General features: G+C 41.6%; 1 protein-coding gene across 1 annotated transcript; it reads right to left on the bottom strand.

The window, feature by feature from the left end:
* Positions 1-125: 125 nt before the first annotated feature.
* fam189a1 (family with sequence similarity 189 member A1) lies at positions 126-19,074 on the bottom strand. Its single transcript, XM_056413669.1, has 10 exons — positions 18,976-19,074; positions 16,428-16,592; positions 10,619-10,726; positions 8,910-9,070; positions 6,504-6,639; positions 4,083-4,161; positions 3,220-3,990; positions 2,693-2,764; positions 1,833-2,155; positions 126-1,577 (listed from the first exon to the last, which is right to left on the bottom strand). The coding sequence occupies exons 1-10, from the start codon at positions 19,072-19,074 to the stop codon at positions 1,383-1,385; spliced, it is 2,109 nt and encodes a 702-aa protein (XP_056269644.1). The 3' UTR covers positions 126-1,382.
* Positions 19,075-19,528: the final 454 nt, after the last annotated feature.

Genomic DNA, 19,528 nt, shown 5'->3' with positions numbered 1-19,528 from the left:
GACACTTAATACGACACAAGGGAAAGGGTTTTTAATTTAAGCGAGTGTTGTGTGTCAGTCTTGAAAACAAACGCACACAAATGCACGACATTATTTCAAATCAATATGTTGAGCCTATAAAAAGTTGGAGCCTCACTTACAAATTGAAGTAGGCTCCAGGTTATACCATATCAGCGGCAGAAAAAAACAAGGATGTACACTCAAACACTTGCCTCTGGTTATCTAATGAAGATACCATTTATTTTCTTTGCAAAAAAATACAATTGTGTCATTTTTATTGAAAACATTAACATCGGGGACTGTAATCTCAATCTAAACCTAACTGTCTTCATGCAGTCTTATGTCATGTATTTAAAGATTACTTATGATTAAAAAACATATTTTGATGGGATCACATCAGGGGCCAATGGCCCCTTCCCCACTTCCATCCCCCCTACTCTCCGCACCCTTGCTCCAACTACGCCCGTCTTCAAACACATCCTTCATTTTGTTCACACAGCTGTAAAGCTTCATGACTGCATCTTGCTATTGCATTGACAAAATATTTCCACAGACATGTAAATGCACAAAAAACAATATCAGCCACCCGCTGTCCTCTCACCACTCTATTGAATAAAAAACATATTATAGTTTCACCAAAATTATATTATGTTGGCCAGTCCTGTTCCATGTGACTAAATGTTCAAAATCTTTACACATACAGTTGACATATGATCCAAAGAAAAGTAAGAACACAAACCACGAGATACAAACTCATATTTTATTGTAACACTAAGAAGAATTGTAACACAATGAGGTAAGTTAAATAATCAACATCTGTGATGTTCTTGAACCAGCGACACCACAAAATATTCACCGTCAGTATACAATTCCACAAAGTCTGCAAACAATGGCGAGTAACGCCCTGTCCGCTCAATTCACAGTTTAATACAAACATATTTCTTAGGAATACTGATGACGCAATCTCCTTTGTCTTTGAGTGACACATCCAAACTTACCTTAGTAGTACTTAGCTGTTTGTTTCTTTTTTTAAGAGATGATACAAAGTAGAAAAGATCCCCTGAGGGAGAAACATTCTTTTGTTTTTCTGATGAGAAACAAGCCACTGGACACAGACACTGGCAGGCTCAGTCTGAGTTTGCTACCATTTCTGCTGATGACTTGGCACAGTCTCACAGGGCACTAGGAGATACAGTAGGATGCCATTTCAGTGCGCCTGTGCTGCAGTCACATATTGAGAATAAATGATCCTTCAATGCTGGAAGAGTTGTCCATTACTCTACAGACATCTGCTGCACAGCAAATGAGGTGGGGGGGGTCTGCAACACCATCATCCTGAAATGCTCTCAGAGTTTTGACTTGAGTCCTTGTTGGGAGAGTGGTCAGAGAATTGTTTCTTTGCACTCAAGGCTTTGTTCAGAGGAGGGGGAGTCCAGTGGGTTGGTGGGGGTGCTGGTGGTTTGTGGGAGGTGTTTTGGACGGCGCATGGAAGGGGAACTCAAAGCACCGCAGCTCTGAAGGTGAAGGTCCTCATGGCCACGCTTTCTGGGACTGCCAATGACACGTTGGGTCATCACCTGGGCAACAAAACATAAACGAGAGACACACGTTGCCAGTTATTATCTTTTTGATTGGTTTTGTTTTACATAACGATGATATGATTGAACCATCCATTTTCATCCATCTCACTTGTTTCTGGTTTTTTTCTGGTGTGTAGTGAGCATTACTGCCTCACAGGGCTGCTCGCCTTATATCTACTCATTGTCTTCAGAAACAGGGCTACGAACTGCTGGTGTACAGTGGACATTATACATTGAGTTTAATTCCGTTACCTGATCTATGACATTGGCACTAAAAATGGCCTCCTCCATGTGTTTCTCATCCAACTTGATGACACACTTGATGTTGTTGACAACCTGCTGGACTTCAGGAGGTAGACTGCAGTTCGAATGCTCCAGAAACTTGGCCACCAGTACTTTGGTGTCTTTGTACATCTTAAAGTCAGCCAGGGGGTGTGGGCGTTCGTGGGAGGAGTGTGTGTGCATGGTGCGGGACTTCAGGTGGATGTCAACTTTCCTGCCCTCCTTTTGCTGCTTCCTGACACTTGTGTGACTGGGTTTAGCTCCGACGACCACCGATGTAATTTCGGTTGGCTCTGAACAGAGAAGAAAAACATGTTCAATCACATAGAAAAAGCAAGGCTAATGGTTGCGGATTTAGTGCATTGGCTAAAGTCACTGATGCATCACATTTTAATTATCAGCTCAGTTACAATTCATTTGGGATTTTTTGTTTCCAACTTAATTGTTAGAATGCATTTTTTGGATGATCCAATGGGACTAATGCGGTTAAAATGGTGTATTCAAGGGATATTAATCCTTTATAAAAATTTAACATAACCAATCATACAACATGGTTTTAATTGGAGTGAGACAAAACCTAACACTTTTTAAAATAAAGGTTGTTGAATTAGCTCTCCACGCTGCCAGTTTGTTGTTCAGGTCTAATTGTAGGGATCGATGTGAATAGATTGTGTTTATGACCTCATGAAATGATTACCCATCAATTATTGGTATGAATGGTATTTCCATCAGTATAAGGCTGGCAGATGACCAACTGTTTTGTGACTATAGTTTGTTGTATTTTAGCGCTTCTTTTGAAAATAAAATATGAAACAGTTTCTATGACTCACCTTGCTCTGGTGATGTATGAGTTGAATCTTCAGCAGCAGGGGTATTTGCTGAGGCGCAGCCACAATTCTCTCCTGAAGAGGGAGACAAGAAACTTAGTTTGGACACAACAGCCGGTTGCTGGTTCCCGATCCACCATTGCATATTAACAATGAAAGGCTGCAGGGCTGGCTCTAATGATTAGACTTAATCTCACTGAATCTGCTGAGTATTTTCTTGTTTAATCAATAAGTGGTTTATTCTCTACAATGTCACTATCTCAGAGTCCAAGGTGATTTCTTTAAAGGCCTTTTGTCTGCTCAACAGCCGAAAACCCGGTGATAATCACTTTACAGTGACATTAAACAGAAAACAGCAGTAATTGCTCACATTGGAGAATCGATCGCTTGATACTGGACTTTGAAACCTGAACAAATTATTTAGATATTATGGTTTAGTTGACTAATCATTTAAGGTCCAGACTGATCGTTCTTGTTATATATAGATGGAGTATGTACGCTGTAGTCTTGTGGAACAATGTTGCACTCACTTCCTGTGGTAGAGGTGCAGGAGATAGGGTCACTGGTCGAACGGACGATGCGTGCCAGTTTGCGGTATCTCCTGGCTGCTCGGAGCACCCGAGGCCTCTCTGATGGCGAGTAGCCACTTTGGGCTGAGGTAGAGGGGGGTTGCGATGCGGAGGAAGGTGACCAAACACTAAAACACAGCCTGGGGCCGCGTGGCCTGCTAGGAGGGGAAGGGGAAGGAGAAGGAGCCATAGGACTGATGCCGGAAGTTCCACCAGAGGAGGCCACGGAGGTGGGGGAACACGGCTGAGGTGGTGGGGGGAGCGTAACAGGGAGCGTGAGCTTCCGGCTCATCATCCGTGCCTTAACGAGGGAGTGCGTTGATGCTTTCGGTGGCTCCTCCGGTAAATGCTTGGCTGAGGCAAGCTCGTCACATAAGTGCATTGCGGGCCTAAGTTCCCGACATGGATGTGCGTTGTCCGTGGAATCCTCCTGCTCCAGATTGCTGAAGTTTTCTGAGGACCAGTCAGGGGAGCGCTCCAGAGAATCCTGTGTGTGTGAGGACTCACTGTAACCTGTATCACTTGGGCAAGCATCAGTGTTAGGCAGGCCACGATGGTCACGGGTACAGAGTTCCAGACTGTTGCAGCTTCCATCGACGGGAGCTGGGTGGAGCACGCCATAGGGGGAGGAGTCGGAGCCCTGGACCTCCAGAGAGCACAAGTCCTCTGAGGAGCAAGTCTGGTCCTGATCAGCCACCTCTGACACCATCAGTGATGCACTGTCCACCGAGGCTGAGAAAAGGGGGGAAAGCATCTTCAGCATGACTTCTAGTAGACATTTGACACTTCTCTGAAATGTTAACTGCAGTCTTAACTGTCTTTACCCTGAGTACTGAATCCTGCAGCTGCGTTTCTCTCACACAGACTGGATTCAGTGGCCTGCTGCTCCATGCTGATAGTGACCTGTGAAGTGGACACACACATCTAAACAGCACTGTTTGCATAACATGTATGAAGCGGATAAACAAAATGCTGTTGTGCACAAAAGCAGCTGAGTGTTACCGAACCATCAACACATACGTTTGGTCTGTAGGGGGCGCTAAAGGACCACAAACAGAAAATCATCTCCTTAAAGGGAACTACTGTATTAAGTAGAGTGCAATAATTACATGTGTTTGTATATGTAAGTATACAACAGTATATCTATTTATATATATCTATCTATATATAGATAGATATACTGTTTATGTTCATATAACTTCACATAATTTGGGATCTTTCGCCTGAAAGCTGAGTTTCTTCTGCCACTGACCGCTCTCAATCAATCGATCACCGATGCTTCAATGAGTTATTTACAGCAACTGCTGCTAATCTATTGCAGGTGAGAAAACCTTCTGGTGATTCCTGTTTGAAGGACACTGTGAAGAGAACATGGATTCAACATGTATCGTGGAAATAAGAGATTGAAAGCCTAAAGTGTTAAGTGATGCTGAGAATATAATAGCAGATAAAAGATTGTGCTTGTACGTCAGATCGTTATTTTTAGCTGTGAACAATGAGATGCAGCGGAGCCTCAGCCGGCAGTTCAACATGACTGTCAAAGGGAGACCGCCTCAGTAAATCTTAAACAGCAGATAAATACTCAGATGAAGTTGAAAATCTCAAAATAGAGTAAATGCCAACAATTAAGAGAAGAACAGTCGACAAGTTGGTTGGGTTTGTCAAATATAACCTTTATACTAAGATATCTGGTCTGTAATACCATATTATTATGAATATTATAAATATATTATTTTTATCGTATCAATTTTTCTTTTCTGTTTCCTTACATCTCCTATGTTATCAGGGTTTGACTCTTACGGTAGTTGTCTTGTTTTTTTGGGCCTCACTGTTGAGCTTTCTGCTCTTGTTATTGTTGCCTTGATTTAGCTGATTTGTCTATCAAAGCACTTTGTAAACTCAGTTTTTAAAGGTGCGATATAAATAAAGCTATTATTATTTTTATATTATTATTATTATTATTCACAGTTCAAAATTCAAAGTAACTTGGCCGTAACCATGAAATACCCTTGCTTTTCTCACCAACATTTTAATGATGTAAATCTTTAACCGAATGACTTCATTTTTATACAAATATATTTTTATAAAACTACCCAAATAAAAAATTTAAAAACTGTCTGTCTGTCTCTCTCGCACTCTCTCTCTAGCTCTCTCTCTCTTTGTCTGTTTCTCTCTCTCTCTTTCTGTTTTTCTCTCTCTCTCTTTCTGTTTCTCTCTCTCTCTCTCTGTCTGTTTCTGTTTCTCTCTCTCTCGCTCTCTCTCTCTCTGTCTGTCTTTCTGTCATCCTTTTCTACTTTGAAATAATAGCCAAATTCTCTTGTTTCAAGGAGGCTTCGTGCTGGCTCTGGGGGGCAATATTGGCCTGTCGGTTGGTCCAGACAGAATATCTCTACCTTATACTGGATAGACTGCCATGACATTTTCTAGAGACATTCATGGTTCCCAGAGGATAAATCCAAATGACTTTGATGATCCCTTGACTTTACTCGTTGCATCACCAGCATGTCAAAGTTTGCAATATTTCGACATTCAGTCGATGGATTGGCATAAATGATGACGATAACTCCCAATGGCTTAGATCTTCCATCTGTCACATCACCCCTGTTCTACAACAACTCCACTGGCTTCCCATCAAACACCGCATTGACTTTAAGATCCTGCTCCATGCATTCAAGGCCATCCACAACCTCGCCCCTCCATATCTGTCCCACCTCCTCCAAATCAACATCCCCACCCGGTCTCTCAGGTCTGCCTCCTCCATCAACCTGACTGTCCCCCCAGCTCGTCTGTCCACCATGGGGTCATGAGCCTTCAGCCGCTCTGCCCCTCGCCTCTGGAACTCCCTCCCCCCTGACATCAGAAACATTGACTCTCTCAATTTATTCAAAACTCACCTCAAAACTCATCTTTTCAGGCAGGCCTATGCCTGACTTGTTCCCCCTCTTGGTTGCTCTGCTGCAGACTGTTCTGCTTTTGAACTGTTCTGCTTTTGAACTGTTCTGCTTTTTAATTGTGTCCATTTTTAATGTGTTGTACGGCGACCTTGAGTGCCTTGAAAGGCGCCTTATAAAATGAATGTATTATTATTATTATCTCCTGACCTAGCATTAACAACTATTGGATAGATTTTCATGAGATTGGGTGCAGACATGTGTATTTTACCGAATTGCATAACCATCATCAGGTCAAATTAAGATTTCGCCAATACTTTTGTTTATGACCAAACATCTGTTGACTGTTCTCACCTGGCTGGCCGGGGTATGTCCCACCACAGACTCATACGGAGGAGGCAGGTCAGTTGGGTACAGTGTCCCTGGACTGTTGATAGGAACCCCGTAGATGGCACTGAAGGGAGAATGGGGGAAGTCCAGGTGCATGCCTCTGTCAGGGGCATAACAGCAGTTTCAATAAAAAACATTAAAAACATACAAAACATACAAAATAAATTCCAAATCGTATCTCAAATAACGAAAATACAAAGAGTGAAAATTATACTGAGACAGTTGCAGAGTCCAGAGTATTTTAACCCTTGTGTTGCCTTCGGGTCAATTTGACCCGATTCAATGTTTCACCCTCCTGTCGCCTTCGGGTCAATATGACCCGATTCAATGTTTAACCCTCCTGTTACCTTTATATTTACTAACATATTTTACCCTTGAGGTCAATATGACCCCAGCTATTAAAATCTCCAGAAAATTATTAGAATTAATATTGTTTTCCAAGTTTAAGTGTGAGGTACTTTATGTTTGTTTGTTGACTCCCGAAAGAACACCGACATTAAACATTGAATCGGGTCAAATTGACCCGAAGGCGACAGGAGGGTTAAATATTGAATCGGGTCAAAACGACCCGAAGGCAACACAAGGGTTAAGAAACAGGCACAGGAAGTCTGAATCCATCATATCCGAGTAAAAAATACAGAATATTGTTGAATAAACATTAAGAAAGGAAGGATGAAAAAAATCCTCTCGTCACTAACACTCTAAGAGAAGATATATATGGGTATCATATTTTTTATGTGCACCAATAATAAGAATAAGCAGCCATGCATGCAGTCATATCTTTTAATTACAACCTCGTTCTCCTCTAAAGTGGCGAAGCATGAAATACAACCTGAGAGTTCCTACCAATCATCTGAGGCATGATGATGTCATGACACATCCCTGGCCCTGGGCAGGGACACTATAAATGCTTCATCTGCCTTGTTTATATTGATGGCATAATTGACAAACAGATGTGGCTTCCTGCCAAATGGCTTCAGAAGCAGCACATTATATCCGGCTAAACTGAGAAAATGAAGGTAGTAATGGCGGGGGGCTGCACTGATCTTTCACAACAGCTGAGAATCATGGATGTCACAGCTGCTGAGCAAAGGGAAATGCTCCGAGCTGACCGTGGACGATGCCACACCACATGCGATGGTCACAACCTGATCCCAAGCAGACACGGCTGGCTTCGTATGATGGATCTGGATTTGACTGCAAATGTTGCTTTTGGCATCTGGGTATATTTACCATCACATGGGAGGTTTTAGGCTGGTCTGCATTAATAAAAAAGGTTAGAGCAGTTTTTAACCTGACAACATTTCATTACTGACAGATGCTGTACCAAAGCAGCAAGAAGATGTAATATACCTCATCCTTTCCTTCCTAATAACTTTGCAAACATTGCCGTTCATTCCTCAAATGACTGTGTTTACATCACATATATAAATAACCCCAGTATCTGATTAATTTCAGGTGTCTGAAAAATCCTAAATCTGCATGCGCTATCGTGTAAAACTAGACATTTTGAGAAATACCAGCTACAGTCAGACTTTAAGTTCCCACTCATTCCTCTTGCATATGAATGCAACTCAAGGATGTACAATAAGTGACTTTAAGTGGCAGATTGCAGAACAATTTAAATAGAGTCTCAAACAACATTGGATTTTTTTTATTATTAAAAAATATATATTATCAAATATTAATATATACATTATATTATATTAACAAAACTCCCAGAAACAATGCCCAATGTGTTTATAAGAAGACCATGCAGTGCCTTGATTCCCAATTGGAATTGCTGCCCTCTGGCTTTATGTTGCCTTTGACAAAAATAATATGCATTTATAAATGTATTCCCACTGCAATAAGTAAGTAATACTCAGTGCAATTAATTCAAATAAATAATTAGTTTCCCTTGATTAATATACTGAATACTTTGGTTTTCTGCATATACTTGATTAGATTACGAATGTTTTATCGGATGTCATTATTGTATTCATGTCTACCACGGTGGACAATACAGCTGAATTGTATTGTTTTATATTATGCTGTGATAAGCAGCAACAATCAAAGTGTTCCACTAAACAAGGGAATTGATGCAGTGCCAAGTGTCACTGAACAAAGAATTGGTAAACATATTTTGGGTCACAATGCATTTCGACATTTCGAAAGGGGGTTCTGATTACCAAGACTATTGTGTTTAATTAGTGTCTTGTAAACTTTGTACTATGTTTATTAGCAAATTACAATTTGCCTTGTGTATTCCCTGAAAGTATCCCCATATCCCAGAAGATACATTGGAACCATGAGTTCGGGGAGCACTGAGCACTTTGTGTTAGCGCTGAGAGAAGATGGGATGCTGATGAGCAGTATTTTGCCTCTCACCTCTGTCCATCCATTGAGGGGGTGCAGGTGTACTCTGGGGGGTAGTATGGTGGAGGGGGAATGGGAGGAATGAACTCATCAAAGTCCAGTGTTTGGTGGAGGATTGTTCCGTGGGGGGTCATACAGTCAGCATTTAGAGCTCGCGCTCTGTGCGGCATAAACTGAAACACAGCATAAAAACAACCGTTATCAGGGTTTAACACACAAGGCACTGGACACTTTGTTGTTTATTCATTATTTTAGACTCTACTTCATCCAGGGAGACATGACAGAGCTACTGTCTCTTCACTCGGCACCTCTCAGCAGTTCATTCAAGCAGCTATTCACATATGTGCTTGTTAGTCACAGAACAAGCTTCACTGCAGCAAATGCGAGCCAAGTGCCTTGCTCAGGGACACCTCAACAGCAGTTTTGAAAGCGCTGCTCATTTACTTTTCTCACTCAGACGTTTCAAAGTGGGACAAGATTCCAGTCAGAGCCAGTCGGATTTTTTAATAAGCTGCCATTGCTGCTATTGAGCTGGCTAAATTTAGTGAGCTAAATGAAAGGTTAACAGCTCATGTGGTAAATAGGAAAGCGAGGCTACTCTTGGAAACTCTACGAGACTGTTAGAGATAAGACATAAGCCTGTATCTTTCACTAACTCTACAGTTTCTTTGTGGCAAAAGGTTTTATGAGATATTTTTCAATGACAGCAGGTACTTGGGGACCCTGAGACTATCTGATGAGAGCAGTGTGAGGGAACCAAAAGAGCAAAAATGTAGACCTGAAATTATTTACGGGTTCATCAACATGATCGATCTCTTTCACATACATTGAGTCATATCTGCCCCATTGTTATGTTAAAGCATATTTAAAGAAGAACACAACAGTCATAATATAAAAATATTCAAAATGTAAAAATGTGCAGCAGTCCTTTGGACAAGTCTGATTTATGTTGATTTTGTTGACTTGTGACTTGCATGGAGATGAAACTAATGTAATGATATACTCCATACTCCCAGTTAAAGTTAATTTATTTTAATAGCTACCATTCAGCTGAGTTTACTGCTTATTTCCCGCCACATCACTCTGTTATCAAACCAAACTTCACTTCCATCCTGGAGCACCGCATTTTAATATCCAGACCCGTTTAAGCAAGCACAGAATTGATAGCATGGTTCATAAAATGTGTAAAAGTCTCTTGCATCAAGTATCACTGCAAAGCCATTTCCTTTCCAGCGGATGTGTTTAGAGGCATTTAATAACTATTGTTGGTGTAAAATACGAAAGGGAGCTTGGCCAAGCTAATTTCCTTAATGACAGAAAGCATTTAGCTGTTGGTAACAGTTTTATTGTTCCACATAAAATAATAAACAAGGGTACACCGAGGACCTTTGAGGAAAGAACACAGTGAGATGTTAAGCTGTTTTCTTACAATCCAACATATTTTTGAGATGCAGGGGTACACAGAGAGGTCCTGTGGCAATCAACCTTCACAGTGTGTGTTTGCATTCACTTCCAAGCAGGAGGATTTAACCAAAAACCTCAAACATTCCTCTTCAATATCTTAAAACGGATAAAGGTTGGCAAATAGTCCCTGAGCTGCTTGTGTTTATCTAACCTGATGATAGTGATCTCCAGACTTAAAGAAGATTTCTTTTAACAGCAGGGTGGTCACTGAAAAGAAAATAAGGTCAGCTATTGACGCTGTCTTCCATCACACTCACCATCTGCAGCACATCAGTCGAAACCATCTGCATACAGCACATGGCAGTAGCGAGAGCGCACACGATGGTGGATATGACATTAAGGGCACATACGCTGAACAGCAGCTCCTATGGGAGAGGAGGGAAGAGAAGGAGACTGTTAGAGCAGCAGAAGGAGAGGAGGAAGAGTGGAGAAAATAAGAGAAATGACAAGGGTGCAAGAGAGAAGGTGAGGAGAAGAAGAGAAGACAGTCAAAGGTATGAACATTACAGATGTGTGATATGGTGACTGTGGAACCAAAGTTGAAGACACAGATGGGATAGAAGGCGACACAAACCAGTAAGGTAACCAACTTTAAGAAAGCACAGCACTTCTACAAACAACTGGTTATGTTTGGTAAGACAAACCCCACATAACTAAGAAGAGGCTCATCTGCAATGTTAATAGTTCTATAATACAATTTAAAAGGCTAAAGAAGCATTATTGTAGAGCATAACAATTTAACAAGACGGAAAACAACTTCAAAACATCCACGGTTTAAACTCTAGACACATTTACACTTGACACACACACACATTGACAATGCAGTGAACAGCAAAGGGACAAACCACTATTGAATCTGTCAGCAGAAATAAATGTGCATACTAGTGAAATACGAGCCCAGCACACTGAATCAGAGAAAAGACTTATGACAGCAGCTATTTGTACAAGAAGGTCGAAAATTATCATTTCTAAGCATCTCCATTTTAAAACCATAATGTGTTTAGTATATTCTAACAAATTAACCGATAACAACTGTACAGAATGTATTAATTTCCCGAAGAAGAGCACAGGAACAGTAATACTACCTGCATGGTAATTGGCTCTGGGAATAGCAACTGCCGAGCAGAGAGAGCATGTTGAGAGTAGAGAGGATGATAGCAGCTTGTAAGGAGCTGCAGTCCAATCTAATGTAACTCCATGCTTCTATATTAAGTTCCCAGGATTCATCTGTCACAATAAACCCATTTACACAAGCCCTATAACGTCATTATCAGGACTCCCAATATTATTTAACTTTGTAAGACTGTCAACATATGAGAGGGAGGCGGAGGAGAGACGGCAGAAAAAGGGGTGAATGTGTGGCAGAGGTTTTTACTTTTAATTCAAATATCTCAAGAGGGAGAATCAAATTCCACAGTTCATACATATGCAACCACAAACGTACTGTACACCCACACAGGTGAACAAAAAAACCCATTATATAAATACTGTATATTCAAATAAAAACTCAATATTTAACACGGCTGTACCAAAATATATATACATGTAATTACACAATTCTTTCAAGACGACAACAGGAGGCACTATCAGCACTGGAATGGAAACCTCACTTCACCTCTGGGTCTTTGTGGTTCATGAAGCTCATGAAGTTCCCCTGATACCACACAACGTGGTTCACAGCCTGTCACACAGAATATTTACCAGATTCAGGAGGCACACAATTAACAGTGACATTACAAAACCCTAACTTGTATTAGGCTTCTGTTAATTGTCAACCTGTTACACTCTGTTTTCTGTCCACTCAAACCCGGTGGAGTGGGCAGATTCAAAGATCTGGAGCCCGTCAACCCACGCCCCCTGATCCAGATTGACCAGATTTGTTGTGTGGGAGAAGCCCCCCCCCCCCCCCCCAGTTTATACAAGGAGCTTCAGGCTCGGTGTCTTTTTGTCAATCAGATTTCTTGACTCACTTCCACTCCCTTTGAAGTTTGAGATATTAAAGGGATCAGTTGCCAGCTCTGTAACTGTTTTTCAAACATGTTTGATATCCAGTGAGTAGATGCCAAATATCAAGTCTGTGTGAAGTTAAAGATGAGATGATGCCAGTTGGAACCAGCGACGTTGAAGTTGTGCAGTGTCAAATATAAAATGCAACAAATACATGTTTGTCTTGGAAGCTAACACTGTTGGAGCCTCTTCTGCGTTGGAGGAAAGTCTGGAGAACTGAGCACAAGTCCGTTTCATACTTAAAACTCAAACGCAAATCATTAAAGGCATTAGAGATTGTCACTAATTTTAGCGGAGTGAGAATTACAGTCGTTTACATGGTTAAATAGTTTGGGTGTTTCTACATAGAACAACACCCATTTGTAAAATGAACTTGTACATGGAAGATGGGAAAAAAAGTAATCCATCACAATAAATACAATTGCTGTTACTGTAGTAGACACCATAACATAACTTTGATCACAATAAAATTATTAGGATTATTTCCTTAAAAGAACCTGAATAAACGACCCAACAAGTCTCAGTTCTCTGCTCATCACATTTCCTACCGCAGTCAATGTCCATGTTGTGCTTTAAAAATAATCAACATTTATGGCAAAAAAACATGTGGTTGTCGGAAGCTAAAACATGAACGAGAAAGGTGCTCACAATAGAGAGCAGATCTCGTCCAGGTGGGGCTGAAACACGTTTTACAACAGACTTTATTCGAACTACAAAACAAGTTGCGATAATGCAGGCATTGGGCTCAAAGACAATTCATGCAATCTTGCCAAAAACTAAACTAAAGTCTGCCCGTGTTGTAGCGGCAGTGGAAGTGAGGTACAGCAGTGTGCCAGCTTATAGCCAAACACACAATCCAAAACACTATGAGTGAGTCAACTGTTTTCCCCCTCACTGTGTCTCTGGGTACAGAGTAATGGCTGGGTGGCGGCGATGCACTCAGCTGTGTGATCACTAGCGGCCCCAATCAGCCAGGGGCCAGTAAGAGTCATGAGTGGGGGTCTGCAGGCAGTCGATGGCGGGGTAAAATATGCAATAAAAGAGGTTTTGAGTGAGAGTGAATCGCCGCCACCACAAGAGGTCCTTGAACATACGTCCATAACTGGAAACCCGAAACATTACGCCGTTTGCTGCAGACACAGAGGCGCACACTCACTTACGCACACGCAAACAAGGGATCTCATGATTTTCCTGAAAGAATTGAAAAAAATTCCGGGATGGTCAATATCTGTATTCAAGACAACTATTACCACCTCCACGCATGAGTAGCACCTGGGAAGTGACACATGCTGTCTAGTCTGACCACCACCGTATTGTGACAGATTGTATAGCACCCTGAGCCTAACAGGGGACTTAATTGGGTTTTCACATCACTGATTCTCAACTGTTGTCTCACCAACCATGAACGTCTTGACCAGACACAAACGACACACACATGCCTCGACTGGCTGCTCCCTCTAAAGTAGGGCAGGCTTGTCGCAGCGTAGTGCAGCAGCACCCGGCTTTTCTCCATCCAACATGGAGTTTCAGTAGATAGACTCCGCTGACCTCAGCTGTTTTTGGCATCCACTAGCAGCTCTTTACAGGACCTGGCAAAAGAAAAATACAGCATTTCCCTCAGGAAGCCAAACATCAGTTTCAGGGAGGTCAATCCAGACTGTTGGCAGAGCCCTTCAGATACTTTCTAACCTCCAATGACAGGAACCAGCAGATGTTGTGAAGCCGGGATGCCAGTTCTCATAAACTACTAAATGCACAGACTCCATAGTAAAGGAAAAGCTTTTTTCAAACCTCGAGTCTTGAACTTCCAAACAAGTTTATCTCATACCAACAGAGCTTAAATGATCCAATCATAGAACATGCAATAAGTATCCCTTGTCTTCTTTTGTCACAGCCTGGAGAGATTGTGCACGATTTCCTCTGGATTTCTGCCTATAAGATGTTATTGAAGGCCAATTCTCCCTCAACAATTGAGACCCATCCTTTTTGTCTTTAGTACAAAGCTTGATCCGTCTTACAAGGCCCTGATAGACCACCCAACCTCACAATTAGGGCAAACAGACACCAATTGATTCTGTCTTGTCAAAAGCTTTGAATAGGCAGCAAAGAGCACTGCTGACATGCATGTTCTGAACCCGCGACAAGAAAATACAACCAGAAACACGACAAACACAGATAAAAATGAGTCCAGGATTTCACCATTCAAAAAGGTCAGCGGTTCATTTTGAACTTTGCAGACAGACAAACACAAGATAACAGCAAGACATTCTGACATCTTATCATTTGCACAGAATACAACATGAGAATAAGCCTGAGAACATGGCCTTGCTTTTCTGTGGTCAGCTGTTGTCAGTCTTGAGTCTGACTTGTGAAAGGCCACAAGGAAGAGAATGGTAAATAAAGGTAAATAAATGTCAAACTGCAAGCATCTACTCAGACCACCAAAATAAAAGCTTCACTTGAGCTATTTTTGTTACGGTAATACATCTGCAGTACAGATGTGAGCTGGTGAAGGTCTGTGATTTCCCTTGTGACTACAATGTACAGAATGACATTATAAATCCTGCCAGGCAAATAAATGTAAGAACACCTCTGCAGAAAGTGTTTAACATGCCTGCTCAATAGATATTTAACCCCGAGAAGATAACTTGCCTCAAGCCAGTCAGTCACACAGCGAGGTTACACATCCACACCCTTACATGAAATCACAAATTATCTTAATACCCCCTGCCACTGACGATTAAGGGCCCCAGGCAGTGTAATGAAATAGAAACACGGATTGGAAATGAAATGTGTCTGCAAAGAGTGAATGACACATTGTTGCATCAAATGAATAGTGCTGCTGAGGGTGAAAACAAAACTCTCAAACAGAAAGAGAGATGATGCTGCGAAATGACTGAATAATACACTTACGGTGGTTTAATTGTCTATTCAGTCTACCTGCTGTGATAATTTAGTACTCCCACAATGCAATTTAGTGAGGAATTTAGAGGAACTATATGGCAACTGCACCATGGCTTCATTAGGATCAGTGCGCTATCTGAAACAGCCGAGGACTCACGGGACTCGGGCCTGACAGCTTCCTCTCACACATAATTCAACTCATCTGACTACTTTGGCACTTAATAATGGCACCGATTCCCATATTTTCTTTAATGAGTGAAGATCAAAATGACAAATGCGCTTGATCTTTCCTCTTTTCAGAAGCATGCTTCATCCTATGAAGTCTTTTATTTGGTTATCAATGTTTTATAATCAATCAGGGTCATAAAATGAATGGATATGATTGTCGTTATCCAATAAAGACACAGTAGCACATACTGTATATCATTCCTGCAGACATTGAGTCAAGATAAATCTACAGAGATCGTGCACTTGCAAACTACCGCCAGACCAGGCTGGATACGCACTGCATACTAAGAGGTCTGCATCTAGGGAAAGACAAATGCTGTTGCCATTCTCCACTTCCTGCCCAATTAATATCAGACTGAACACTTTCAGTGTTTTTCTAATTTACGTTATTCGGCTGTTCTCACATTGGGATACGTTACAAAGTGAGAGGGCAAACTTGGAGACCTCAATTTAGACCTGATGATTCGAGCAATTGAAAGACAATTATTGTCAAACGACTACAGACTGTTACTCAAGTTAATGGTAAGATACTGATTAGAGACGTAACCAGAGTGGTAGAATCTGTAGCCAGTGGCTCAGTGAGACAATGGTGACATCACTCCGTGTGGTTAAAGCCAGCCATGAAAACAAGGCGGAGGAAATCAGCATCTACCATTCTTTGTACAGCGACGAACATTTGCTAAGATAGGAAAAGCAAGAGAACAAGTCTCCATCGTTTTAACACGCAGACAACAGTCAGTACAGTCAGTACATATGGTACAACGTGGTGTACCATAGGAGCAGTTGCAACTGCGACATGCTTCTCAGTTCTTCTAAGTTGCCTGCAGTCTGAACGCAGTCTAACTAGAATCGAATGAGTTGTGCATGTGAAAACATCCTTGTCTCTCATTATCAGCACAGTGACATCACATGCTGCCTCACACCCACCTTGAGACGCAGGCGGATGGTGTTGCAGTCCCTCAGCGGGTTCAGTTTCAGCGTCTCTCCCAGGTTGTTGCAGCTCGTACTCTGCTGCTGCAGCTCGCAGCACACACACACTCCATCGCTGTCAAACTTGAGCTGGGGGGGAGGAGGGGAGAACACACATCCACACTCATGCATGCACGCCACGTACACAAACACATACATACACACAGACACACAGACACACGCATACATACACACACAAAAGCACACGCACAGACACATGCACTGATCAGACCTGAGCTTGGAGTGTCGTGGTGATGTACTTCATGCTGGGATTACTCCTGACATGAACACACATTCGTCAAGATAAACTAAACACACACAAGATACTGAATATGAGACTCTGATGGAGAAAGGTGGCGGCACACAGCCGATCATAAGTGCACGACAAAAGAAGAGAGGCTGTGAGATATGTGGAGCTTCCCAGGGAGGGACGGAGGTAGAGCGTACCTCTGCTATGTGTCCTAGATTCCGAGAAAGCAGGACACAAATCCAACAAGTATGGGTTAATTACATCGGGGAGAGGAGATGAGGAAAGTTAGCATTTCAGACATGACTCGGGGAGGGACTCTGAGGAGCCACATGAATCAGTGAGGTTGGTCTACTCGGCTGGTCCCACGTCCACAAGCAGACAAGCTGCTTCTAACGTGTAAGTGGTTGGGGTTAGTGGGGTTGGTGCTGGATGAATCACAAGGGGCTTCTTCAGTCAAAAGAGGAGACACTGGTGCGACAAATTCCTCTTTAAAAAAAATCAGCTGACATTTCATTATGAACATGTGAGGACTGCAGTGTCCTGTGTCCAACTCCTTCTGATCCCCAGCTGCTGGAATAAAAGCTTTATACACCTATGTTGACATTCTGTTTGACATGCGTTAACACAGCTGTTGGAAAAGCCAGGGTCTAGAGGGCACGTATCAAACTGGTGAAAACCGCTTGTGAAAAATAATATCAAAGGAGAATGGTATCAATTTTACTGTGGTAAATTCTGCTCAGCTTATAAAAAATGTTTTATGACGTATTTTGGGGCTCTGGAGAAGCACATCTGCGAAAACAACCCTGGTGAAGTTATCAGGGGTTATCTTCACTTTGACTCGGAGACTAAACAAGTGTAACAGAAAGCCCGCTTTTCAAATTGGGGTTACAGAGTGAGGAATGCAGGGGCATTAACAAGGATGCAGAGGATACAAAGATGCTTTTGTTGGCAATTGGGAGGGATCAGGTGTTTTTTACTAACTCAATCATTGGAGATGTGACTGAACGTCAACAAACATGGCGGCATCGCCCACGATACCTCACAGATTCAAATGTTGTTCAGTGGTACAACGTGAGGAAGTTGCGAAAGGTTAAATCTTATGTAAATGCATTCAACCGCGTGAAGCTAGGGGTTAGGCTAAGCTGGGGAAAAAGCTGGGAAAGTGTTTATCGGGGTTGCAAACAGTCGCACTTGAAGGGTGGGCTGAAAAGCTGTAAGATCATCGAACAAGATTTTCTTATGGAGTATTCTGGCCCCTTTAATGTTTCTGTATGAGTTAGACTCAGGACATCTCGTTGTCTACTGCTTTGATTCTGACCACGTCTCTCTTGAGTCTCTTTGAGCTGCTGCCTTACGCTTTCAATGTCGCTTATCTGTATTCCAGCTATTTTAGATTCTGGCAAAGATGGATGTGATAATCACCAGCCATTAGTCACTAACAGACAAATAGTTCAGTTCACTTTTGAAGTTGACTCAGATTTGCAGCCTGCTCAGAGCAGAAGCGCCGCCTGTCAGCCTTTCATGTGCCAACATTCATGAATTTAAATGTTGACTCACATGCAGACAACAACGAACACACGCCTATTATGTAACAACAACAAAATACAAGTATTGCGCCAATCTTTTGCATTTATCTACAGGCTAATGTTAAAGTCACCTACATGTGTTTGTAAAGAAGATAAACATTAGGCTGCTGAGAAACACCATTATTTGGCATGTCAGTGGTATTGTACTGTTTTAGCTTTTCCATGTCGTTATGGTAAATAAGAACTGGTCTCCAATTGACTTATCTGGGTAAATGCATTTAAATACATTTAAATTAAATTTAGAACATAATTTGTTGTTTTGCTGTTTTTTGTTGTCGTAAATGTGTTGGGCTGTATGTCACAGGTTTTCAACATACAGTAAATATTCATGTATGAACAGATGTACTGTCGGAGAATTCCAGTGTTTCAGGAATATAAGAAACATGTTGATGGAGCAATCTGAGCCTCAGGTATGTCTAAAAACCTGTGTTTCCTTTTCTTTATTTCATTGAATGTTGTCAAATCTGCACTATATTAGAGATAATGATAAAGAAGTTAAAGTGCGTTGACCTGATTCCATCTATCATTGTGTGATGTCAGTGTGCATTCTTACAAAGTAGGGGTTTGATTGTGTATGCTTTCATCAATCAGGTTCTGACATTTAATTTAAAAAAGGCATGTGCTGTATACATATTTATAAATGATGTAGTTAAAGTCCAGTGGGTCTCACCAGCTGACACTCCTCCAGAGAATTGACCAGCTGAGCGTTCTGGCAGGACAGGATGGAGCCCGCCAGGTTGAGCATCACACACACAGCTGACAGCAGCATGAAGAATGTGATCTGTGGCAGAGAATGAAATAGAGGAAAAAAAGACAACATAATGTCAAAATGTTGCTGCTTACAGACACTGATTAGACACTTATATCTTCCCAATATTTAGTTTGAAAGCAGCATTTACATAGCGTATATATTTCTCAAATGTACTTTCACACCAAAGTACCACCTTAAGCTCAGGGTAGAGCTTTATTTTAATTTCCAGGCTAACAGCCCCGTGAATATACATCCTGTTAGAATAAATACTGCCACCGTTTCTGATACTTGAAATTACAGGTCAAGCACAACGGAAAGAGTTTGAAAATTGACAACTGACAGTCTGTCCAGGAAATTGGAAACCAGGCACCAGTGCTTTCTGAACATTTTCATGAGCTCATAATTGATTCATTTAATTAAAAATTGCAATAGCCTATTTTCAAAGCTTGTGTTTGTGTAGGACGTAAAGGGC

Source organism: Pseudoliparis swirei, chromosome 4 (assembly GCF_029220125.1).
Source record: "Pseudoliparis swirei isolate HS2019 ecotype Mariana Trench chromosome 4, NWPU_hadal_v1, whole genome shotgun sequence".
NCBI classification, from domain to species: domain Eukaryota; kingdom Metazoa; phylum Chordata; class Actinopteri; order Perciformes; family Liparidae; genus Pseudoliparis; species Pseudoliparis swirei.
This window is presented reverse-complemented; position numbering and strand designations above follow the sequence as displayed.

Excerpts from the sequence above, each read along its gene's own strand:
- fam189a1 (XM_056413669.1), bottom strand. The coding sequence starts at position 19,074 with ATGCTGCTGTCAGCTGTGTGTGTGATGCTCAACCTGGCGGGCTCCATC. Across the intron at positions 10,727-16,427 it reads CCATCCGCCTGCGTCTCAAG|GAGCTGCTGTTCAGCGTATG; the intron begins GTGGGTGTGAGG and ends CCTCTCCCATAG. Across the intron at positions 2,156-2,692 it reads TCATACATCACCAGAGCAAG|AGCCAACCGAAATTACATCG; the intron begins GTGAGTCATAGA and ends TTCTCTGTTCAG.